The sequence below is a fragment of the Rhinatrema bivittatum genome, chromosome 2 (assembly GCF_901001135.1).
Source record: "Rhinatrema bivittatum chromosome 2, aRhiBiv1.1, whole genome shotgun sequence".
NCBI lineage: Eukaryota > Metazoa > Chordata > Amphibia > Gymnophiona > Rhinatrematidae > Rhinatrema > Rhinatrema bivittatum.
Window position 1 is genome coordinate 691,598,079 of NC_042616.1, and position 25,860 is coordinate 691,623,938.

The window sequence follows — 25,860 nt, forward strand, 5'->3', positions numbered from 1 at the left end:
TGGTATGAGTGTAGAATTTTTGTAACAAGAAGACGCTGTGAAGCTGTTAGTGAAAAGTGTCTAGCGGTTTGAGATCAGTAAGGACACATTTTGTTGTTTCTTTGGTATGAACATTTTTGAAGATCTTGTAAGTGTGTGATGTTTTTTCTTTTTTTGGTTTTAGTGAAGACACTATGGGTGTGGGGTCAGTCTTTGTTAAACTATAATTGTACTTGAAGAAGCTTTATTGGCGAAACATGTCAGGCGTTAATATCTTTGAAATTACCTGTATATGATTTTAATATACTTAAAGGTTTTACTGCAAGAACCTGGGAACATTCATCATTTTTGCATGTTAATCTCCTTTTGCTGGATTGCTACCTATTGCTTCAGGTGCCTGGGAACGTTGTTTTATTGTGGTTTGTTTTAACATTATGATTCAGCATTCGTTAATTTTACTGATGGAGATATGAGAACTTGCTCTATTAGTAGTGACAAGCAATGGACTTGTATTTTTGTCATCTGACAAGTAAAATAATCTTTGGTAATCAATTAATGTACTAGCAATGTATTAGGATATTTGAGGGTGGGATTACGATGCTCCTTTTAGGTATATACAGTTATGCTCATATGTTTATATACCCCCTGGCAGAATTTGTAAAATGTATAGCATTTTAAGAAAACATGAATGATCAGACAAAACATGTCTGTTATTTTTAATGTGTGTCAAATTAAAACTATTATGCATCACAGACTAGCACAATCATTAAAAAACCAAAACATAGCAATAAGAGAAATAATAAAATGGTCCTGTTCAAAAGTTTACATACCTTTGAATGTTTGGGCTGATAATACACACTCAAGTTGACACAGGTTAAGATGGCAATGAAGGATAGGTATCCACACCTGGGCCTTGTTTGATTGTAATTAATGTTTGTATATAAATAATCATGAGTTTCTTAGTTCTTAAGAAACCCTTGTGCATTTCATCTAGGGCTGCACTGACTTTGATGGTTATTGAACTATAGGGAAAGCAAAAGAACTATCAAGGGATCTGCAAGCAAAAGTAGTTAAGAACATAAAATAAGACTTGCCATACTGGGTCAGACCAAGGGTCCATCAAGCTCTGTATCCTGTTTCCAACAGTGGCCAAGCCAGGTCACAATTACCCGGCAGGATCCCAAGTCTTAGAAAGATTCCAAGCTGTTTATCCCAATAATAAGCAGTGGATTTCTACAACTCTACTTTAATAATGGTTAGTAGACATTTCCTCCAGGAACTTGTCCACATTTTTTTTAAACGCAGCTATACTAATAGGGCCGGATTTTAAAAGCCCTACTCGCGTAAATCCGGGGGGGGGGGGGGTTACGCGCGCCGGGTCTATTTTATAAAGGCCCGGCGACGCGCATAAAGCCCCAGGACACATCTAAGTCCCGGGGCTTTAAAAAAGGGGCGCTCTGGGGGCGGGGCCAGAGGCCTCCGGCACAGCGGCCATTTCCCGCTGTGTCAGAGGATTGTGTGCTGGCAGGCTGCCGGCTGGTGCAAAAGGTAAGATAGAGATCGGGGGGGGGGGGCCGGTCAGAATAGGGCTATGGGGTGGGAAGGTTAGGGGAAGGGGTGGGAAGGATATAGGGGGAAGGGAAACTCCCTCACAGACCGCTCCGAAATCGGAATGGCCTGGGAGGGAACGGGTGAAGGCCGCGGGCATCGGTGCATGCAAGGTGCACAATTGTGCACCCCCTTGTGCGCGCCGACCCCCGATTTTATAACATGCGTGCACCTGCATGCGCATGTTATAAAATCAGGCGTCTATGTGTGCGCGCCAGGTAGCGTGCGCACATGTACGCCCACGCGCTTCTTTGAAAATCTACCCCATAGCTTTTACCACATCCTCTGGCAATCAATTCCAGAACTTAGTTATGCATTGACTAAAAAATTATTTTCTCTTATTAGTTTTAAATATATTACCTAATAACTTCATTGTGTGTCCCCTGGCCTTTGTACTTTTTAAAAGAGTAAACTGATTAACGTATACTCATTCCATTCCACTCATTATTTTATAGACCTCTATCATATCTCCCCTCAACCATCTCTTCTCCAAGCTGAAGGGCCTTAACCTCTTCGGCCTTTTCTCATAGGGGAAGTGTTCCATCCCCTTTATCATCTTGGTCATACTTCTCTGCCCCTTTTCTAATTCTGCTGTATCTTTTTTGAGATGTGTGCAGTTCTGGTCACCACAATACTCAAGATGAGGTCGTACCATGGAGTGATATAGAGGCTATACATTTCATAAATCAGGATTTGGATATAACAAGATATCCAAGGATTTGAAAATGACAATCAGTACTGTTCAAACTCTGATCAAGAAGAGGGAAGTTATGGATTCTATTAATGCTAAGGTAGACCAAGAAAGATTTCAGACAACTGCCAGGAAAATTTTTCGGGATGTAAAGAAAAACCCACAAGTAACTTTTAGTGAAATAAGCGGCTTCTCTGAAACAAAGTGGTGTGGGTGTTTCAGCATACACAATAAGGAGATCCTTGAATAAAAATGGGCTGCTTCGTAGAATTGCCAGAAAAAAAGCCATTGCTGCACCAACACTATAAAACAGACCACTTAAAATATGCCAAACATCACCTAGAGAAGCCTCAAAACTTCTGGAACAAATAATTTGGAATGATGAGACTAAAATTGAACTTTATGATCCCAGCCATAAACGCTATAAAAAGAGAAGCACACCATCCCTACCATGAAGCATGGAGGTGGATCTCTGCTGTTTTGGGGGGGGGTGTGAGCTACTGCGGCACAGGGAATTTAGTCAAAATTGATGGCGGGATTAATGCAGAAGCTTATCAGAAAATATTGGAGAGTTTGCATTCATCACCCAGGAAGCTGTGCATGGAGCACCTTGGACTTTCCAACATGACAATGATCTAAAACATTTGCCCAATTTGACCCTTAAGTGGCTGCAGCAGAAGAAAGTGAAGGTTCTAGAGTGGCTATCAAAGTCTCCTGACCTCAACATCATTGAGCCACTTTGGGGAGCTCAAACATGCAGTTCATGCTAGACAACCAAAGAATTTACAGGATCTAGAGGTTTTTGTTAAGAGGAATGGGCAGCTTTACCATATGAGAAAATAAAGGGCCTCATTCACAACTATCACGAAAGACTGCAAGCCGTCATTGATGCAAAAGGAGGCACTGCACGATATTAAGAACTAAGGGTATGCAAACTTTTGAATGGGACCGTTTAGTATTTCCTTTATTGCTATGGTTTGTTTAATTATTGTGCTATTCTTTGATGCATAATAGTTTAATTTGAAACACATTAAAAATAACGGACAATTTTTGTCTGATCACTCACGTTTTCTTAAATTGCTACACATCTTACAAAATCTGCTAGGGATATGTAAACTTATGAGCACAACCTTATATTGGATTGCCTAAGATAACAATATCTAGATTTCAGGTTATTCAAAATAAGGATGCAAGGACAGTCACAGGGTATATTTGTCAGGAGAAAGCCCCTGCTCTACTTACGTTTTGCACTGGCTCCAAGTAGTTCAACACATATAATTTAATATTTTCTGCTTAATATTCCATGTTATCAATCAGATGGATCCCAAATTCTTTATTGTTAAACTTGGTCAGTATCACCTGTCATATCCTTTTCAGCCAACAGGAAAATTGGTTCTTACCTGCTAATTTTTGTTCCTGGAATACCACAGATCAATCCAGACTCCTAAGTTTTGCATCTCTGCCAGCAGACGGAGACAGAGAAGAAAAGCTTTACTGACACTGCTACTTAACCTTGATTGCTACCTGCATTCCCCGAGTATGACCTGTACCCAAGCCACGATGAGAATAATTATAACAATAACTAACACCCTCATCCTCCCTCATCAAGCAGAAGGGAGGCGGTCCCTCTATGGAAAACTCATTCCAACAACAGTAAGCAGAACATCATGTAACCAAATAAACTGCCATGATAAGCAGGCTTTACTGAAGGAGTGGGGTTCTGGTCTGATCTGTGGTATTCCAGGAACAAAAATTAGCTGCAAGAACCGATTTTCCTTTCCTGTTCATATCCCAAATCAGTCCAGACTCCGGGGATGTACCCAAGAGGGAATTTGATACTCGCAATACACTCTCGCCAAACCCCTCAATGTCTAGATCCTGGACATCCAACCAGTAATGTCTGGAGAAAGTGTGCAGTGATTTCCAAGTAGCGGCCTGACGTATTTGTTGTGAAGAAACCAGCTGACACTCAGCCCATGAGGTTGCCTGTGCCTGAGCTGAGTGAGCCCTTAGAACCTCCGACACCGGGTGGGGCTTTTACAAATATACACCAAGCTAATCGCTTCCTTCAGCCATCTCGCAATAGTAGCCTTGGATGCTCTGCACCCTTTCTTGGCCCATTCCAAAGCACAAAACAATGATTTGATCTCTGGAAACTATTACTCTCTTAGAGATACCTTAACAACCCCGCCACACATCCAACACACGAAGTTCCTTCATTTGCAGCACAGACGAATCCAAATTCGTAAAAGCAGAAAAATCCAGTTTGACTAAGATGAAAGACTGAAACAACCTTCAGCAAAAATGAGGGCACCGTTCAAACGTTTCTCTGTAAACTGAAAAAAGGAATCTCTACAAGACAATACTTGAAGCTCTGAAATTCTTCCGACCAAACAAATCACCACAAAAAATACACTTTCAGGGCTAAATCCTTTTGACTCATCCTAGAGCCTCAAATGGAGCCTCACACAATACCCTCATCACCAAACTAAGATTCCCATGAGGGACACACCTTCCACATTGGGGGCCACAAGTGTTTTGCCCCTCGAAGAAAACAAGTCACAGCCAGATGTGAGGCTAGGGACCTCCCTGAACCTTACCCCGAAGACAGCCTAAAGCCACTGCCTGTACCCAAAGGAAATTATAGGCTAGACCCCTCACTAGAACTTTTTGTAAAAGGGCCAAGGTGTGGGAAATTGAAGCCCGAGTAGATTGCACACCCTGTTCAGCACACCAACCCTAAAAAATCCTCCACACCCTAATATTAGCCAAGGATGTGGACAGTCATCTGGCCTGCAGTAAGGTGGCAATGAGCTCTTCAGAGTACCCCTTCTATCTCACGCGGTTCCTCTCAAAAACAAAGCAGCGAGACAGAAGCAATCTGCCTGATCTGGAAATATGGAACCCCAGCGCAACCGTCTTTGAAGGTAACCAAATCTTAACTAATCGTCCACTACCAAATTTACTAGATCCGCGAACCATGGCCGACATGACCATTCCAGTTGCACGAGCATTACTTCACCCAGGTGTCACTCTATGTGCAGTAGCACCCTGCCCAGCAACGGCCATGGGGAAAAGATGTAAAGAGGAATCCCCGATGGCCACAGTGGCACCAGAACATCAATTCCTTCTATTTCAAGTTCTCTCCTGACTGTAAAACCCACCACCTTTGTGTTTCATTTCGATGCCATCAGGTATATGCGAAGCATTCCCCACCTGGCCAAAATGAGAAGCATTCCTTCCTCTGACAGCTCCTAATCTCCGGGTCCAACTTTTGCCTGCTAAGAAAATCTACCTGCACATTATCCACCCCGGATATGTGAGACCCTGTCAGAACTGCCAGGTGCTGCTCCATCCAATGAACCAATAACTGAGCCTCCTGAGAAAATATCCGGCTTTTGGTCTCTCCCTTTTGGCTGATATAAGCCACCATCATTGCTATGTCCAACAGAACTTGCACTGCCAGATTTTTGTAACCATGGAGATGCCTCCTCCTTTGATCATTGACCCTATGTGGTCTGGCCCTGACACACTGCTCCCCAACTGGAGAGGCTGGTGTCTGTGTTGCCTATCACCCAATCTGGGATCTCCAACTCCATCCCCAGTTCCAGATTGACCCACCGATGTCCCCCCACCCCCCAAGGGGAAGAGAAATTTGCTACTCCTCCAATAACAGGATCCAACAGGAGGGGAGCACTCTTTGAAGTGGCCACATATGCACAAACATCCAGGGAACTAGATCCACCGTCGATGCTATAGACCCCCTGACATGCAAATAATCCCAAACTCTGGGCACCTTGAGTCACAAAAGGCAGCATACTTGACTCTGTAGTTTCTCCATCCTGTCCTACGTGAGAAACAGCTTGCTAATCCAGGTGTTGAATCGAGCCCCTAGGTACTCTATGGATTGGAATGGCATTAGATGGCTCTTCACTAGGTTTACCATCCTGCCCAGAGCCACTCAACTTTTCTAGGGCCCGCTGTACCGCCAGCTGACAGTCCACCGACTTTTCCCAAATGAGTCAGTCGTTCAGATATGAATATATTAGCACTCCTTCCTTCCAAAGGGCTACTGCTGCCACCACCACCATCACTTTGGTGAATGTACACAGCGCTGTCACCAAACCGAAAGGAAGGGCGCAAAAGTGAAAATGGTCTCCCAGAATCATAAACTGCAGTAACGTCTGGTGCTCCTACCTGATTGGGATATATAGGTAAGCCTCTGTGAGGTCTAGTGATGCCAGGAACTCTCCCTTGCAAACTGACACTATGGCCGAATGCAGTTTCTCCATAGGAAATTGTGGTACCTTGAGGGGCGCAGTGACTTTCTTTAATCCAAAATCGGTTTGAACATCCCTTCCTTTCTCGGGACCACAAAATAAACAGAATACAGACTTATTTCCATTCTTTTCTGGGAATCAGCATCATCACTTTTAGCTGTTGCAAACAGTCCACTGTGTCGCAAACCGCTTGGCACGAGTAGTGCAAGGGGAGACTATGAAGGCTTTCCAAACCGGGCATTAAATTTTTAACACGTAGCAATAATTTTATCACTCCCAAAATCCCTGGTCCATTGTGATTCCGGAACACTCTTATAAAGAAGGCCAACCGAACCCCACCCAAGAGAAGAGTGGATCGACCTTGTTTCATTGTGAATACTTAGCTCCCCCAGTTCCTTGACCAGGGGTATCTTGGGTCAGCTTTCATCTATCTTGAAAAGACTGTGTCCTGCTGAAGGGCCTCTGTTCTGCTTAATCTCTAAACTGCGAAAAGGTGTGAAAAGATTTCTTCCCCCACCCCCACCCCTTCAGCTTGTCCTCCGGCATCTGGACTCTCCCAGATGATTCACCAGATGCATTTATTCCTCCCCAAACATGCCTTTGATTGGGAGGGCACCAGCTGAAACATTTACCAAACATCTGCAGACCAGTTTGCTAACCAGAGCAGCTACCTGGCCGAAACTGCTGAAATCATCACTTTGGAGGACGACCTAATCAAGTCATATAGAGCATCCTCCCCATAGGCCATCGCTGCCTCCAAGCGCTCCACCTGCTTCATGGAGGACAATGATGTCGCCTTTGCCTGCAACTGCTGAATGCAGTGTAAACAAGTTCTCTGCATAAAACTGCTGCATACCATAGCCCAGATACCCAAAGCAGTAACCACAAAAATCATCTTGAGGTGAACTTCTAATTTCTGGTCCTGCCCATCTTTCAGCAAGGTGGACCCTGTCACCGGAATGGTGGTTTTTCTTGGTCACTGCTGAAACTGACGTGTCCACCTTTTGAAACATCAAAAGCTCAAGTGTCTCCTCCGGTAATGGGTATCTGATGACCAGCTGCTGTTGTGGTTTTGTAGGAAATTGTGAACCGTGGGCTGAGATGAGAGATGTCTCCGCCCACAGGGAGGAGCCCTGTGAGCCTCACCGTCAGTGGGCGTGGTCTCAACGACATAGGACACAGCTGTGAGAGAGACTTTATTAGAGAGAAAAATAAGGCATAACCCGTGGAGTGGGGAATGCCAACAAAACACAGTTCTTGAGCAATAAGATATACTCAGGCTGGTACTGCAGATGAGAAGGTCCGGTAGTGGCCCGCAGCGCGGGGTACGCAGAGGATGACTGTACTGTAGGTGACGACTAGGTAGCTGAGGTCTGAGGTACAGGAACCAAGCAATGGACCTTGAAGTAGATGCAACGATGCCCTGCAGCTCAAGATATGTAGAAGCGATAATGATGAAGAACGGTAGTGGCCCAAGGCACCATGGAGACTTCAGCAATGTTGGTATCATAGGAACTGAAGAAGGTACTCACATAAGGAAATTCCAGGAGTAGCCCTAGGCAAGAAGGCCCTCTGAGGAGCGGATAGCCAGGAACGCGGAAGGGCCCCTGTGGAGCGGTTACCCAGAGCGTCCAAATGCCACGAAGTGATATTGGAACAGGAGATCTAGGAATGGAGCGGATTTAACAAGAGAGAACTCCTTGCTAACTCGTCTTAGCAATGGGCTGGTCAGCTTAAGTATAGCAGCAAGTTGACGTCATCGGGAGGGGATGACCTCGAGGTACCTGCCATGACGTATACAAAAGGAGGCCCTTGTGCAAAACGTATGCCTAGGTGATTCCGGAAGTAAGATGGCGGTCAGCAGCACCCACGCCATCCCGGGGACGCCGGGGAGGTCGGCATTGGTTGGCGGAGGCCGCCATTCTTCCCATGATTGACGGTGCAGGGAAAAAAAGAGGTGAGCATGAGAGGTCGCAACTGTCTGCGACCGACGGGTTGCAACAGCTGCTTTACCGATTTATGGAAGGAAAAAGCCTTAGCTGGACTTCTCAAGCCAACCTTGATAGTCCAACTAACACTGGCACCACATGAGGAATTTTGATGCCTAGTTGTTTAAGCACATGTGGAATCAAGAGCCAAAACTCTTCCCTGCAAGTCTTGACTGATCTGAGATATGAACAGGAAAGAGTTTTCAGACTTCTGATCTCTTCTCTAAAAGAACTTTGTCTTGTAAAGACAACAAAAAGAGCATTCTTGGGAGTGCTCAAAAGCAGAGAGGCCCCCAGTATTTGGAATTCACTTCTCATTCTGAAGGAAATCAATGAATATTGTTTGGCTGGTAAGTGTTATAGCTCTGGTCCATACAGAACATAGGATACACTACCCTTGGAGTAGCAAAAGACAGCAGAGTAAAGTTTAGGCTACTCTTCCACCTAACTAGCCTTCTCACTTGCAGGTTGAGCCCAGGGGTTCTGGGGACCAGTAGGCCTCCACGGCGATGGACCATCTTAGTGAATCTAGTGCAAGGCTTTGATGGGTTCATAAGGCGGAGCAAAGCTTGGACAGGCTAGTAAGGCTAGGCAGGGTAAGAGTGGAGGAAAGCCTGGAACTAAGGCTTAGGTAGGAATAGAGTGCAGGAAAGCCTGGAACTAAGGCTTAGGTAGGAATAGCATGCAGGTAAGGCTGGAACTGAAGCTTGGACAAAAACAGCATGCAAGTAAGGCTGGAACTGAGGCATAGACAGGGATAGCGTGCAGGTGAGGTGGAAGTGAGGCTTGGACAGGAACAGATTAAGACAGAACAGTACAAGGCAAGACAGGAACAACATGGAACAAGGAACATAAAGGCCCAAAGGCAGTGATATCAGAAGGCCCCGAGGGGCAAGCAAGGAGATGCCTAGATAGGCAACAGAGCAAAGCAAGGCCTAGATAGGCCAGAAATCAGAGAAAGGCCTAGATAGGGCACAAGGCTAGGCAAAGAGTAAGAAGGCCCTTAGGCTGCAAGGCAAGGAGCACGAAGCCGGGCAGCTAAAGGCAAGGAAGGCTAGGAGCAGAAGGCTTGATGGCCGCAAGGCAAGACAAGGATAGGTCTGGAGGGGTTGCAAGACAAGAGTGGTTAGGGCAAGAGCTAAGGGTAAGTCGGTGCAGAAGCATCTTGGGTTTGGTATTATGTAGGGCTGGAGTCTGGAGGGCTGCAGGCAGAAAGGAGGAGCTTGGCTAGCCTGGAGAATATGTTTGTTGAGGTCCCCTGGTAGAAGGGAGGCTGCAAGACAGGCTGAGTAATGAGATCAGGGTTGAGATGGTGAGAACAGTTCTGAGCAGGGCTGATCAGAGGCCTCTGCTGGTAGGGAAGCATTGTAATCAGGGTACGGTGAGAGGCTGCATAGCAGCTGAAATTGTAGCAATAAGTGTAATAGTAGCAGCTGGATTACTTTACAGAGAAGGTGGTGGATGCATGGAACAGCCTCCAAGTAGCCATGGTAGAGACAAAAATAGTATCTGAATTCAAGAAAGCATGGGATAAATACAGGGGATCTCTAGGGAAGTGATGGGAATTGTAATGCTGGATTGATTGGGCAAATGTACAGACTAGATGGGACATACGTTTTTTTTCTACCATCATGTTTCTTTCTTATTTGGTATGTGGGACATTAGGCTACAGAAAGTATTAAACATGTTTTTCACTGTTTATCTTCAACGATGGGGAAATGATGGTGGCTGCAGCATATACCCCTATTGGATATGGGTTCTGAGATTCATACTGTTATATAATTGTATTCTAAAAAGATAAGGTAATTTCAGTATGCTGTTTTGTAGATGAATATTTTATTGCTTTTGTTTGATGGGGCATGAATGATTTGTGTAGCATCTTGTTAATATCTGTGATATTTTAAATTGCCTGTTTGTAATCCACTTTGTGCTCCCAAAAAGGGGGAATATTAATTTTTTTATTAAATTACATTTGCCAAGAAGTACTGCAGGGATATGCAATGGAATGAATAATGTCATATCCTGGCACAGACATTAGGAAAGATCTAACTTAGATGATTTTTGTTACTGGCATAGGTGTATAGTTCAGTCTTTGCCACTTCACTTCAACCTGACTGAATGTTGAAGGCCCAGATTTAGATGGCAAAGGTCTGACTAATACTGAACCAAAACAGGACCCAGGTAACAAAATGTTAGCAAGCAGCATATTTTGAAAGGTACAAAGAAAACACCATCTTGAGACAGTCAGGTCAGTCTACAGAATACAGCCCAGATCTTCCATTTGGAAAAATAAAATTATTACGATGCATATATTAGTGACAATAAAGCTCACATTGCTTCAACTGGCTGTATGTGAGTTTTATCTGAAACTCATGGTATCTGTAGCAAATACAGCTTTCATCCCACAAGGCACAATACCAAGAATGTACACACTGAGTGGTATTATGGGTTATATAAAAAAAACTTTATTGCTGCAAACCCTCCCAGGCAATCCATCATGGTAGAAGGCAAGTTTTTTTTTTATACAATTGAGATAAAAGGTCCAAGGAAAATATAATGAAAAATTATAACCATTAAAAAACAGTGACAAATGCAGGACCATTATGATGTTTTCCCTCCATACTTTATAAATATTTAGATTCATGGTTGAGATTCTCTATATGAGTAATCACATTTGAATTTGTATTTTCTTCACTTGTATTGATGATAGATTTATTTAGATTTTTTAGTATTCACATAATGAAGCTGAATTTGTGTCGTCGTCATTGTTTTGCATATTCCCCTTCTCCCCCAACTCTTCCCAAGGGCACAGTGCTTATTTGCCATCCTGGTAGACACAAAATTATATAACGTTAAGCACCAGTGCCGAAGAACTTGAAATAAAAAAAATGAAAAAAGTACCTTTTTCAGCCTTTAGAAAATACTGCAGAGCCTAGGAGAAAATAGAATTGCCTTATTTTAATGGTATAAAGATTGAAAATTTGAATTCTGATATGCATAAATCTAGCTTAAATACTAAGGGCCAGAATGAAAATGATTATGAGCAGTGCACATCTAGAGGTCTGCAGCCTGAAAAAGTCAAATCAATCACTCAAATAGAATGACTTGCCTCTTTCTGTTGCATAAATCTCCTCCATGCAGGAGACAAGTGTGTGCTGTGACTGTCTGAATCTGCTACCAGAGCTAATTTTTTTAAACAGTGCCCAAAACAAATGCATGAATTAAAAACTAGCATATACATTGATAAATAATTCATTATATGCTTATAAGAATACTCTCAAGGAATCTTTACAGTGACAGTGGTATATTTTCAAACCACTAAAGAAAGCAGAAGGGTCACACAGCCATTAATCGTGCAGGTAAAACCTGACATTTAAAAAAAAAAAAAAGGGGCAGAAATAATTACTATTTTCAACCTCAGCATTTCTTTACTTCATGTGGCCCTCTCCGTAGTAAAAATAAAAGGGTCTGATACAGAAGGCAGGAAAGGATGCTAACGAACAATTAGGACAGCAAATAAAAATTATTTGCAGTTCTGTCATGATTTTGGTTGTTAGGCAGCCCCCCCCCCCCCCCGCCAACAGAGGCCCTCACGGGGCCAAGCTCAGACCCGCTCTAGCCGCTGCCTTGAAGGCAGCTTGGCTAGCCCTATAAGAATCTCCCTCACACTTTGCTCAGTGCCTCATCAAGTCACCTCAGCTCCTTGCTCTGGCCAAGCTTGTGCTTGTTCTTGTTACTGTATGGCTTTGTGGCCTACTTGAGTTCCCTTTTTTTCTTTGTGGCCTTCTTGCCTTGCCCTAATTCCCAGTGTGGCTTTCTTGTCCGAACCTGTTTTGTCCTTGTTCTTTTCCCTAGCATCTGGGCCTCCTGGTGCTTCTCGTCTATTGCCTGTCTTGCCTTATCTTACCATTGGTTCCTGCTTGCCTATGTCTGTGTATACCATGCCCTGTTCTTGTCCTGTCTGGGCCTCCCTGTGGTCCTCCTGCTTCCTTTGGGTCTCCTGCCCCTTCTTGCCTATGGGTCTAGGACTCCCAGTGGCTTAGCTCATATGTATATCTCTGCCTTGTATGTGTACCCAATATGGCCTGTTTTGGCCTTCTTGCCTTGTTCTGTTTGTTCCTGTGTTCCTTGCCTATTGTTTGTTTGTCCTGTTACCTGTGGGCCTCCCGGTCGCCCTCCTGTTTTCTGTGGGCCTCCACTGGCCTTCCAGTGTCCTCTCTAAGTCACACAGTGGCCTAGCCTTTCCATGCCTTATTCCTGTGCCTTGCCTAGGCCTCCCAGTGGCCTACCCTGTTTATGTGCTTCCAGTCTTGCCCTTGTCTTGTCCAAGCATCCCAGTGGCCTATCTAGCCTGTCTGAACTCTGCCTTGCACTCCTGTTACAGTTTTGCCCATGTTTTAACCTGTTCTTGTTCTGCTCAGCTTTGCCTCTCCATCCAGCCTTGTTCCGCTATCCTGCTTTTGCCTTGCCTTCCCAGTCAGCCTTTCTTGGATGAAGCTTTGTTGCTGACTCACACTCTCTCTTGGCCTTGCCTCTGTTTGATCTCTGCCTGCCCTGACTTCTGCCTGGACATTGACTTTACTTGAACACTATCTGCCCTGAACACAGCCTACCATGCACCCTACCAGAGAAGTCCTGCCGGCCACCAGAACCTGCGGGCTCAACCCAAGGGGAAGGTGGTCGGCCACGCAGAAGATCCTGCCCTGTTCTGCCGTTGAGTCCTGTACAACTTCTACTGGGGGAATACTCGCATCCAGCATACCTGACCATGACATATTCAAAGCTGGAGCAAAGGCAGAATAGAGGACAAATAAAGCAAAATAGGGATGGTAACTTTCAAAGGAGCACACAGGCCCTCATTAACATGTGTGCATTGGCTCACGTATGCTATAAAATAGCCTTGGCGCATGTATGTGTGTGCCTAATTTTGTAAGTAGGCATGCCCAACCGTGCAAATCGAGTTTCAGCCGCATAAGTCAGGGAATTCTATAATCGGCATATATCCATGCCAAGGCCAGTTTCACCAGTTCTTCCACCAGTTTGCCCAGTGTAGAGCTAGGTCCTCCAAACCCCTCTTGTTTAATAGCCTGCTCTCCCCCCCTCCCCCCAGATCCTTTAAACCCCTCAGGAATGCCTTGTTTGTTTTTAAAACTTACTCCTCCTCCATAGCGGATGTAAAAGTTATACTGCACTAGATCTGGGCGCGCACCCAGGTACACATCTCTTGGCCCCCATCCCGGAACACCAATATCTCATCCACACCACTCCCCCTTTTTGATTCTGAGTGAGATGTGTGAGAAGGAGATACGTGTCCATGTAGGCTGCTTTTAAAATATGGCGGGCGCATATAAGCCCTACATGTGCATGCTTCTCCCAATTTTGGCGTGTACCAGGCTTTTAAAATTCATCTTTCAGTGTTTGAAGTATCTGAGCTTTAGAATACATCAGCGGTCTCATTTTCTTATGTATGAGCTTGATGATTCCTTAACAGATATGCTAAGTCATTCTGGTGATGTTAATTTCTTATAGAAAAAAGGTGGAGAAACTACTCTATTCATTCTTAGGCTTCGATATGTTCAGTACCAAAAGACCAAGAAGCCATATATGCCTGCCCATGTTTAATTAGCAAATTTATAGACCATCTTTCCTGACTGCAAATCAAGCCAAGATGGCGTACATAGAATTTGATATAACATATAATACAATAGTACATAATAAATGAAATAGATCACATATACATCGATAAAGACAAACCAGTGGAAGAGAAAGTACATCAAGTCAACAATAACAGTTGTTCAATAAACAAACAACATCTGAAATGAACAAAAATTTACATCATTCACTAAAAATTTGATAGCACAAAACAGTCAAACTTATGATTCTTAAACATAAGAAAATAAATAAACTCATTAAAACTTTTCAACATTTTCCTAAAAGTAGAATAATTAGGCTCAAACTGAAGTTTTCAAAGAAATTTATTCCATAAGCCAGGGGCTGCTGAGGAAAAAGCTCTAGCATTTTACATGCTTTAATATTCAAGTAATCCTCCTGACTGGATGATACCTGTTTTACACATAAAGTAGTCCCCTACTCTTCAAAACTTTAAAGGTCAAGATCAGTAGCTTGCATTTTATCCTGACCACAATTGGCAGCCAGTAAAGTTTAGTTGGGTGGAAAGAGAGGGTAGGAATCTAGGGACAGCTGTGACGTGATGGTGAATGGGGTTCTTGTTTCTGGGCAGGTGATTTGAGTAAAGAATTGAGGGAGGAATGAGAATCAGATAATGTGGGTTGGGCTGTTCCATTGGGGTTGGAAGGATGCTTGCAAATAGAATAATTGGCTTTAGGAATGTTTTATGAAATGTTTGTGGAGAGATTACCTCCCTCAACTAGTTTTATGGGGTATGATGGATGGGCTTCATTGGAATAAGAACATAAGAACATGCCATACTGGGTCAGACCAAGGGTCCATCAAGCCCAGCATCCTGTTTCCAACAGTGGCCAATCCAGGCCAAAAGAACCTGGCACCCAAAAACTAAGTCTATTCCAGAGTTTAATTGTGCGCTGAGTGAAAAAGAACTTTCTCCGATTAGTTTTAAATGTGCCACACGCTAACTTCATGGAGTGCCCCCTAGTCTTTCTATTATCCGAAAGAGTAAATAACCGATTCACATCTACCCGTTCTAGACCTCTCATAATTTTAAACACCTATATTATATCCCCCCTCAGCCGTCTCTTCTCCAAGCTGAAAAGTCCTAACCTATTTAGTCTTTTCAATTATTCCTTGCAGGATAGATATTTTTTGTACTATTTAATGTTGGATTAAAATTGTCAAAATGCTTTATCTTGTTGTTTTCTTTGAATAATTGGATTGCATTATTGGGAAAGGCAGTTTACAAATTATTAACATTGTTATAATTGTGTTCAGGACAGTATTGTGATTATTATAGTATAGGGTCTTGTATATTCTATGTATGTACATATTGTTTCTTGAGGGAAATCTTAGCCTTAATTGTTTTATTTAATTGTAACTTGCCTAAAGCACTATGTGCATAAGGCAGGAGAAAAATGTAATGTATGGATAAATTAGTAAGTTCCAATTGTAGAGGGATGACCCTCTCCCTTCATGAACTACCTAAACTCATCTACCCAGCAGTGTTCCATATAAACTGCATCTTCTTTAACAATAAGAACATACCATACTAGGTCAGACCAAGGGTCCATCAAGCCCAGCATCCTGTTTCCAACAGTGGCCAATCCAGGCCATAAGAACCTGGCAAGAACCCAAAAACTAAGTCTATTCCATGCTACTGTTACTAGTAATAGCAGTGGCTATTTTCTAAATCAAATTAATTAATAGCAGGTAATGGACTTCTCCTCCAAGAACTTATCCAATCCTTTTTTAAACCCAGCTACACTAACTGCACTAACCACATCCCCTGGCAACAAATTCCAGAATTTAATTGTGCGTTGAGTGAAAAAGAACTTTCTCTGATTAGTTTTAAATGTGCCACATGCTAACTTCATGGAGTGCCCCCTAGTCCTTCTATTATCCAAAAGAGTAAATAACCGATTCACATTTACCCGTTCTAGACCTCTCATGATTTTAAACACCTCTATCATATCCCCCCTCAGCCATCTCTTCTCCAAGCTGAACAGTTCTAACCTCTTTAGTCTTTCCTCATAGGGGAGCTGTTCCATTTATTTATTTATTTAACACTTTTATATACCGACCTTCATGAATAGGATCATATCAAATCGGTTTACATGGAACAAAGGGTCAAACTTAAACCATTTAACAAGAGGCAAAGTTACAAAAAACAAGGAGATCAAACTTGGGGGCTAGGGTAGCTAGAAACAAGGAACAGCAGATCTAAATAAAATAACATAATGATTGATACTAGGCGGGGATGCCTAGACGAGTAAGCGGAGTCTGATTAGTTAGTGAATTGACGGTTTTGAGAGATTAAGGGTAGGCTTGAAGGAAAAGCCAAGTCTTAAGTTTTTTTCTAAAGGTTAGCAGGCAGGGTTCCAGTCTGAGGTCTGTAGGCATGTTGTTCCAAATAGCAGGACCTGCTGTAGAGAATGCTCGTTCTTTGGTAGTTGATAGGCGCGTGGTTTTGGTTGGGGGGATTTGCAGGGTTCCTTTATACGCTTCTCTGATGGGTCTTGAAGATGAGGATAGTTTGAGTGGGATCTGAAGGTCTAGCTGTTGCTGATTGTGGATGGTTTTGTGGATTATGGTGAGGGACTTGTGCAAGATTCTGTATTTTATTGGCAGCCAATGCAGGTTCCGGAGGATGGGAGTGATGTGCGCTCCCCGGTTGGTGTTGGTTAAGATTCTAGCTCCATCCCCTTTATCATTTTGGTCGCCTTCTCTGTACCTTCTCCGTTGCAACTATATCTTTTTTTAGATGCGGCGACCAGAATTGTACACAGTATTCAAGTTGCGGTCTAACCATGGAGCGATACAGAGGCATTATGACATTTTCTGTTTTATTCACCATTCCCTTCCTAATAATTCCCAACTTTCTGTTTGCTTTTTTGACTGCCGCAGCACACTGAACCGACGATTTCAATGTGTTATCCACTATGACGCCTAGATCTCTTTCTTGGGTGGTAGCTCCTAATATGGAACCTAATATTGTGTAACTTCATTGCTGACTTCACTATAAATTTTAAGTACACAAACTTCATGCCATTATTTGGTAGACCTTTGTAATACTGTCATCTTCTCATAATGGTTTTATTCAGATGTAGCCCTGATGCAGCTATGATGCAAAATTCTAGCAGTCTATGGTTTTTCATTGTGAATGGTGGTTTTACCTCAGTGAGAGCAATGTGAAACAAGGGTCCAATGCAATGAACTGAGCTTTACACTGGCTGAATTATGGTGAGACAAAAGGCCTAATGCAATGGACTGAGCTGAATGCTGGCTGATGTTTTTCTTCAAAGAACTGAAATCTGGACACCTGGACTTCTGCCTATTATTTGACCGTATTACTGCTGTATTACTGCACCATAAGACCACTTATTTGCATTTCAAATCCTCTCCCCATGTATGGATCACAACCAAGATGGTAAACAGCTCAAGGAAGGTGATGTTCCTAGTTAGCCCTCGATCCACTCAGTCACTCGGCAACAGGCCACACAGCACGCCCCTCTAAAGAACACTTAAAATCCAATGCCTACTGATGCATCTGAATACAACTGCAAGTCATTGCTAACTGGCTAAGGAAACCAGGTGGAGACACCATTGAAACCCTTGAAAAAGATCCTCCAGATGACTAGATCCTCCTTGAGAGATATGCTGACCTACAAGTGGTGGTAGTCATGAGATAGTCCAACTGTCACCAGAATCACCCGGGGTAGGGCCACCCTGCCTATTGGGATGACTTGCACTGTGAATGCCAAGCTTTTAATCAAGGACTTCATGTATTTCAATGTGACTTTCTTACTTCGTACTTTACTAGAAACCAAGTTCACCAGTTTAGCTAGTTTATCCTGGGGAAGTCTGGACTCCATGTGTTTGGATTCCAGCTCTATCCCGAGGAACGTGAGGACATTCACAGGGCTCTGTGACTTATCGTCTGCCAAGGGGGCACCAAATATATGCTCTAGCTCCCTGAATGTATCATACAGCCATGCAAACTCCATCATACCCCCTTTCCCAACAAATAGAAAGTTGTCCAGATAATGCGCTATAGACCTTAATTTGGCTGCCTCCCCATTGGCCCAGCACAGGAACATGCTAAATGTTGACATAATATGTCCCTTCAAAGTGAAAACCAAGCAGTAAGAAGCTGTTGGGATGTACAAGCAGCTGCCTGAAGGCTGAATCTATGTCCTTTTTTGCCATTAATGCACCTTGGCTGCATGCTCTAAGCAACTTCAAAGCATTATCAAAGGATGTGAAATGAACCTAGAAGTACTCTGCAGGGATAAAATCATTAACCAAGGGTCCCTCCGAGAAGGAGCCTGTACTTGCTGGGGTCTTTTGTCAGCACCACAGCTAGATGAGACAGCACAAGATATAAGGGGTGGCTCTGGGAACGGGCCTGCAATGCAACCAAGCTGAACCTCCCTCACCAGCTTCTCCCGAATGATGCTGGCGATTTGACACATAGAGGGTATGCTAGCATCTGCCCCAGTGTGCAAATGACCCACATGAAGAATAACAAAATCCTTGCAGAAACTGCTCAGTATCATATTAGCTGTCGCCCTATTGGGGTAGCGTGCCAACCACAGCATCATTCACTGCCACTTCACTGGAGAAGGGGAATAGTAAGGTCACTCTCACTATTTGTGATGCTTTTGGCTGAATTTAGTGACCAGGTGAGGGGCAGCGCACCGGTTACAAACATGCTTGTATCTGCAATCTGCTACTGAACATGCTCCTTGATTACATCTCTAGCATACATCACTTGGGACCTGAGGTCACTTTGACTGATCCCCCATGCCTGCTAGTGTTCCAAAAGGGAAGTGGGTTTGCCCTGGTGTCGAAAGCTCTGGCTGTCATTTTAGTGAACCAGAGGCCGATGTCATGTATAGCCCAAGATGTGGAGCCCTTGTCAGCTAACCATTCACGAAAGGTCTCGTCATAATTAAGCCACAAGAACTCACAATATTCCTTGTAATGGAGTCCAGGTAGCTCAATAGGGAATGTACTATGGTGGGATCTATGCTGACAATCACGGAGGCCATTCAAGGAAAGGCACGCACCCAATTGACAATTTCTCTCTGTGGCAGCTTACTTGCATCCATTTCCCGCTTTCTCTTGCCCCTAGTCTAAACTTTCTTCCTATGCTCTTCTAACAATCGAAAAATATCTATATTGTGTCTGTAACTGATGCGGTAGTGCAATGACTGACACCATCTCCAAGAGTTTCTGCTCCACCCCAGGCAACCTGACAGAACCGATGTAACTGCACCATCCAGCTTAGCTGCAACTGAGAAGGACCGAGATGAACTAGCAGAGAAGGACAAAGAGCATGATGAAACTCTGGAAGTGAAGAGGGAATATTGCCTGCGACCTGCACACTTGTCCATCTGGCGGCAGCCTGGTTGCATAGGATTGCCTGCTGAGAGAGACATGGACTCGTCCTGTCCTGTTCATGTCACTGAAGCTGGCAGTGATGCTGTTGGCAACAATGGAGCACCAACGCTTGGGGATCGAGCTTGCACCATGATTCCATCACTAGACCTGGCAGGATGACAACAGTTGAGTCTGCAGGCAGTACAGGGGTTCCCATGCGCTGCATGTTAGTAAACAGGGATCTGCAGCTATAACGGTAATAACTATGGTGGGTATGGGAATAGTGATGGGAATATCCTCCATATTTAGGGAAGCTCCTATGATTTCCATAAGGGGATTAGTCCCTGTAATTGTACCAGGACAGGAGGTGCCTGCAAGGTAAGTAATAGTGATCCCTCAAATGAGATGATCCAGCATGAGGGCTATAACTCGGGGATCTACCTATCTGTGGCTATAGCACACTGGCATGTTCTTATGTTCTTAATATCGCCTATAGTTGTACTCCTCGTGGTACCTATATGGAGAGTTAGGGTTTCTCCAAAACCTCTTTGAAGGGGACCGCGATGTGGACCTCAGCTGTGGTGCATCCCCATCGTTTAAAGAGTGGTCTTCACCTGGATTCAGAGGTGCGACGGGATCCGCATCAGGCAGACTTGTGATATGGGTGGCCCTGTCTTGCGGCATGGCCACCTCAGCTAGAAATGATGGTGCTGCTTCACTGCCGGGGCCCTCCAAGTGCTTCATGGGTTTGTCTTCCACCCCAACAGCCTTTGCCCGTGTCCCATCCCTTCCCCATGCTTTTCCTTCCCGACTCTTGGATATTGTCTCTGAAACCAATTGGACTTGTCCAGTAGGAGGCAATGCCCTTGCACTGCCACCTCTCTCTCTTCTCTCTGAGAAGAGCTAGTTGACCCGTGCTTGTTTAGTGGCACGTATGCTCTATCTCACCCCCGTCAGCTTCCAGCTCCCTGCTGGTCAGAAACACCAACAGGTGGGTGAGCCGTGGAGTCGGGACCTTCAAATTTTTATCCGATGGGCATTCTATGTTGAGGCCTGCTGAGCCACAGCTGAAGGGTTTGACAGACAGGGCATTCGTGGCAAACCGTGGCCTACCACATCAAAGGCAGTTACACTGCAAGAAGCCTCCTACCCCCATATCAACCCAGCGAAGCTCAAGTATTATTGAATTTCTAAAAAACTTTTTATGCCATTTTTTTTATGCTGGTCTGAGGAGAGGTGGTGCTGCATGTGATAGAAACATAGAAACATAGAAATGATGGCAGAAGAAGACCAAACGGCCCATCCAGTCTGCCCAGCAAGCCTCATACATTTTTTCTCTCATACTTATCTGTTTCTCTTAGCTCTTGGTTCTATTTCCCTTCCACCCCCACCATTAATGTAGAGAGCAGTGATGGAGCTGCATCCAAGTGAAATATCTAGCTAGATTAGTTAGGGGTAGTAGGGATAGTAACCGCCGCAATAAGCAAGCTACACCCATGCTTATTTGTTTTACCCAGACAATGTTATACAGCCCTTATTGGTTGTTTTTCTTCTGCCCTGCCGTTGAAGCAGAGAACTATGCTGGAAATGCGTGATGTATCAGTCTTTCTCCCCTGCCGTTGAAGCAGAGAGCCATGCTGGATATGCATCGAAAGTGAAGTATCAGGCACATTTGGTTTGGGGTAGTAACCGCCGTAACAAGCCAGCTACTCCCCGCTTTGTGAGTGCGAACCCTTTTTTCTTCTCCCCTGCCGTTGAAGCAGAGAGCTCTGTTGGATGTGTGAAGTATCAGTTTTTCTTCTGCCCTGCCGTTGAAGCAGAGAACTATGCTGGATATGCATTGAAAGTGAAGTATCAGGCTTATTTGGTTTGGGGTAGTAACCGCCGTAACAAGCCAGCTACTCCCCTCTTTGTGAGTGCAAATCCTTTTTTCCATATTTCCTCTTGCTGTTGAAGCTTAGAGTGATGTTGGAGTCACAGTAACCATGTGTATGTTTATTGAATAAGGGTATTGTCTCCAGGCAGTAGCCATCATTCTGGCGAGTCCCCCACTCTTCATTGGCGGCCTCTTGAATTTATGGATCCACAGTGTTTATCCCACGCCCCTTTGAAGTCCTTCACAGTTCTGGTCTTCACCACTTCCTCTGGAAGGGCATTCCAGGCATCCACCACCCTCTCCGTGAAGAAATACTTCCTGACGTTGGTTCTGAATCTTCCTCCCTGGAGCTTCAAATCGTGACCCCTGGTTCTGCTGATTTTTTTCCTACGGAAAAGGTTTGTCGTTGTCTTTGGATCATTAAAACCTTTCAAGTATCTGAAAGTCTGTATCATATCACCTCTGCTCCTCCTTTCCTCCAGGGTGTACATATTTAGATTCTTCAATCTCTCCTCGTACGTCATCCGATGAAGATCCTCCACCTTCCTGGTCGCCCTTCTCTGTACCGCTTCCATCTTGTCTTTGTCTTTTTGTAGATACGGTCTCCAGAACTGAACACAGTACTCCAGGTGAGGCCTCACCAAGGACCTGTACAAGGGAATAATCACTTCCCTTTTCTTACTTGATATTCCTCTCTCTATGCAGCCCAGCATTCTTCTGGCTTTTGCTATTGCCTTGTCGCATTGTTTCGCAGACTTCATATCATTAGACACTATCACCCCAAGGTCCCTCTCCTGCTCCATGCACATCAGCCTTTCCCCCCCCCATCGAATACAGTTCATTCGGATTTCCACTCCCCAAATGCATGACTTTGCACTTCTTGGCATTGAATCTCAGCTGCCATATCTTCGACCACTCTTCCAGTTTCCTTAAATCCCGTCTCATTCTCTCCTCTCCTTCCAGCGTGTCCACTCTGTTGCAGATCTTAGTGTCATCCGCAAAAAGACAAACCTTACCTTCTATCCCGTCCGCAATGTCGCTCACAAAGATATTGAACAGGACCGGTCCCAACACAGATCCTTGCAGTACACCACTTAAAACCGCTCTCTCTTCAGAGAAGGTTCCATTTACCGTTGCCCTCCTTGCTAGCTTTTTTTAAATTTTATTTTAGCCTGCAATTGTAGATGCTGGCAGCCTTCTTATCCCTTCCCCCTTTTAAAAAAAAATATATAAAGAGGCTACAGCAGAGAGGAAGTAGCCTCTTCTGGTTTTTTTGTTGTTGTTTTTAAACATTATATATGCGCTAACGATACAATGTTTGAAGCTGGCCACATTTAATTCTACGCCTCACATACCCGATTGCCAGCGCAGTGGGAAAGGCGGCTGCTGACCGCAGGAAAATATCTCACCCAGGAGCCAAGAAGGAAGAGGCCAAGCCACGGGATCTGGCAGGATTTAAGTCTCCCGCCGGTCCTGTCTTCCCCTACCACATCACTTCGTGGCGCCTCTCAGCCAATCCCTTAGTCTGGTGCCAGGTCATAGCTAATTGATTTCACTACAACTGCCACTGGACCAACTGGGAGAGGCCACATCAGTTGATGGCACTGCACAAAGGAGCCACCCATCCCCACTGCCCATCCACCATAAGGCCAATGCTATTACAGAGGGTACCTGCCATCCACCCAACAACCCATGGCCAAAGGTATGTATAGGCCATAGGATTGAGTGGTGGCCCCTCAGCTGGGTGCCTCAAGCGCCTATTATTAGCAGTACCTGCACATCCACGCTGGGAGGCTGCCATACCTGGGAAAGATGAAATAATAAAACCCAACATCTCTATTGAGTTCTAAAAGAATGAGTTTGTCACCTTACCTCCTCAAAAGTAGATGTTGGAGGGGTTGCAAACAGCATTGCTCCCATTTTTCTCTGAAACCATGAAAGACTTGCAAAAGACCAACACCTAGAGGAAGGATATATATTCAGTGAACATAATGCATCACAAATTAAGTAGAGTTTCTTACCTGTAACAGGTGTTCTCCTAGGACAGCAGGATGGTAGTCCTCACATATGGGTGACATCATCAGATGGAACCCTGCAAGGAAAACTTACGTCAAAGTTTCTAGAACTTTGACTTGCACACTGAGCATACCCAGCATGCCATATTCCACACGTCCAAGCGGGGTCCTCTCTTCAGTCTCGTAACATAGAATTACGAAAAAATAAAATAAACACAGGAGAAACCAAACTCTGCAGAGTGGTGGGCGGGTTTCATGAGGACCAACATCCTGCTGTCCTAGGAGAACACCTATTACAGGTAAGCAATTCTTCTTCCTCCTAGGACAAGCAGGATGGTAGTCCTCACACATGGGTGAATCCCTAGCTGCAGGGTGTCCCCAAAGACAAAGACCAACAGACACCTAACCCACGTGCCAATGGGCCCAACAATAGTGCTGTTGGTAACTGAGGGAGACAGCCTGAACCTGAAAAAAAGGCCATAGGTAGGAAGAGTTGGGTGTTACAGCTGAAAGAGATTCTGGAGAACAGACTGACTAAAGCTGCTATCATGTTGGCCATCCTTGTCCAGACAGTAGTGAGAGGCAAAAGTGTGGAGAGAATTCCACGTTACAGCCTTGCAGTTCTCATCCATGGGGACTGCTCTCAAGTGGGCCACTGAAGTTGCTATGGCTTGACAGAATGAGCCTCGACATGGCCCCCCAAGCTGCAATCCCGCCTGAGATGCAATCTGCCAGCCAATTGGACAGTGTCTGCTTAGCAACAGTAATTCCCAATCTATTCCTAGCAAGAGAGATGAAAAGTTGCGGAGACTGCCTACGGCCTGCTGTTCACTCCAAACATAAGGCTAAGACTCTCTTGCGATCCAGACTGTGTATAGCCAGTTCGCTCTGGTGCGATTGAGGCTTCAAAAAAAGGTGGGCAGTACGATTGACTGGTTAAGATGAAAATACGCAGAATCACCCTATCATGGAAGAACTTCGTGTAGAGTGGGTATGTCACTAAGGCCTGAAGCTCACTGACTGCTCGCTGACGTGACCACGACTAAAAACATGACCTTCCAGATCAGGTACTTGAGGTCACAAGAATGTAGTGGCTCAAAAGGAGCCTTCATGTGCTGGGCCAACACCACATTGAGGTCCCAGGACAGCAGGAGGCCGCAGGGGAGGCTTCAGCTGAATCAGGCCCCACATAAAGTGTCCCACCATGGATTGCACAGAGATGAGCGAACCATCCACACCCCAGTGGTAGGCACCGATCACACCCAGGTGCACCCTAACGGAGTTGGTCTTTAAGCCAGCATCCGAAAGGTGTAGGTGGTAATCAAGCAGCTTCGGTATAGAGCAGGAGAATGGATCCAGGCTAATGTGCTCACACCACACAGAAAACATCTTTCACTTCAGTTCATAAGACTTCCTAATGGAAGACTTCCTGGAAGCCACCAGCATTCGAGATCATCAGAGAGGCCGAGGGGCTGCAGAATCAACCTCTCAACATCCAAGCCGTCAGGGTCAAGGCCCGGAGGTTGGGATGGTGCTGCGTCCCCCGATTCTGCGTGATGAGGTCTGGGAGGTCCCCAGACTGATTGGCTCATGGAGGGCAAGATCCAGCAAGAGCGGGAACCAGATCTGCTTCGGCCAACGAGGGGCTATGAGGATCAGGAGATTCAGGAGTGTCTTCAGCACCAGGGGAAGTGGAGGATATGCGTACAGAAGGCCCTTGCCCCAATGGTGGCAAAGGCATCTAAGGCTGGTTTGCCATCCACCCTGTACAGGGAGCAGAACTGATCCACCTTCCTGTTGCAGAGGGATGTGAACAGATCTATGTCCAGGGTCCCTCAGAGGCAGAATATCCGATCCACCACTTATTGTTTCAGGGATCACTCGTGGGGTCGGAAGGCTCGACTCAGCCTGTCCGCTACCACATTCTCCGTCCCGGCCAGGTACATGGCTCGAAGAACCATACCCTGCGACAGAACCCAAGACCAGATCTTATCGGCTTCTTGGCACAGGAGGAACAACCTTGTACCTTCCTGTTTGTTGATGTACCACATTGCCACCTGGTTTTCGGTCTGGATCAGAATCAGCAGATCTCTGAACGCCCAGAGTGCTTACCGGATCGCACGGAGCTCCAGGAAGTTGATCTGACACAGTACTTCCTGGGCAGACCACAAGCCCTGGGTGCGGAGCCCCTCCACATGGGCACCCTACCCCAGGCTGGACACCTCTGTAGTCCAACTTGGGGACTACAGATCTGGGCAGGGGGACTTTGAAAAGGCTAACCCTACTCCAAGTTGGCCAGACTCTCCCACCAAGATAAGGAGTCCTGGAGAGGCAGAGTAACTCGGATGCGGACATGGAGGTCCTGGGTGGCCTGCTGCCACTGGGACTG

General features: G+C 45.0%; 1 protein-coding gene across 2 annotated transcripts in view; it reads right to left on the reverse strand.

The window, feature by feature from the left end:
- Positions 1–25,860, reverse strand: part of RMDN1 (regulator of microtubule dynamics 1) — a 127,478-nt gene that overhangs the window by 20,865 nt on the left and 80,753 nt on the right. For both annotated transcript variants that reach the window (XM_029591611.1, XM_029591612.1), the window contains 2 exons: positions 23,329–23,416; positions 11,448–11,478 (listed from right to left, as the gene is read on the reverse strand). In XM_029591611.1, coding sequence (XP_029447471.1) covers positions 11,448–11,478; positions 23,329–23,416 — 119 coding nt within the window. The remainder of the gene's footprint in view (positions 1–11,447; positions 11,479–23,328; positions 23,417–25,860) is intronic.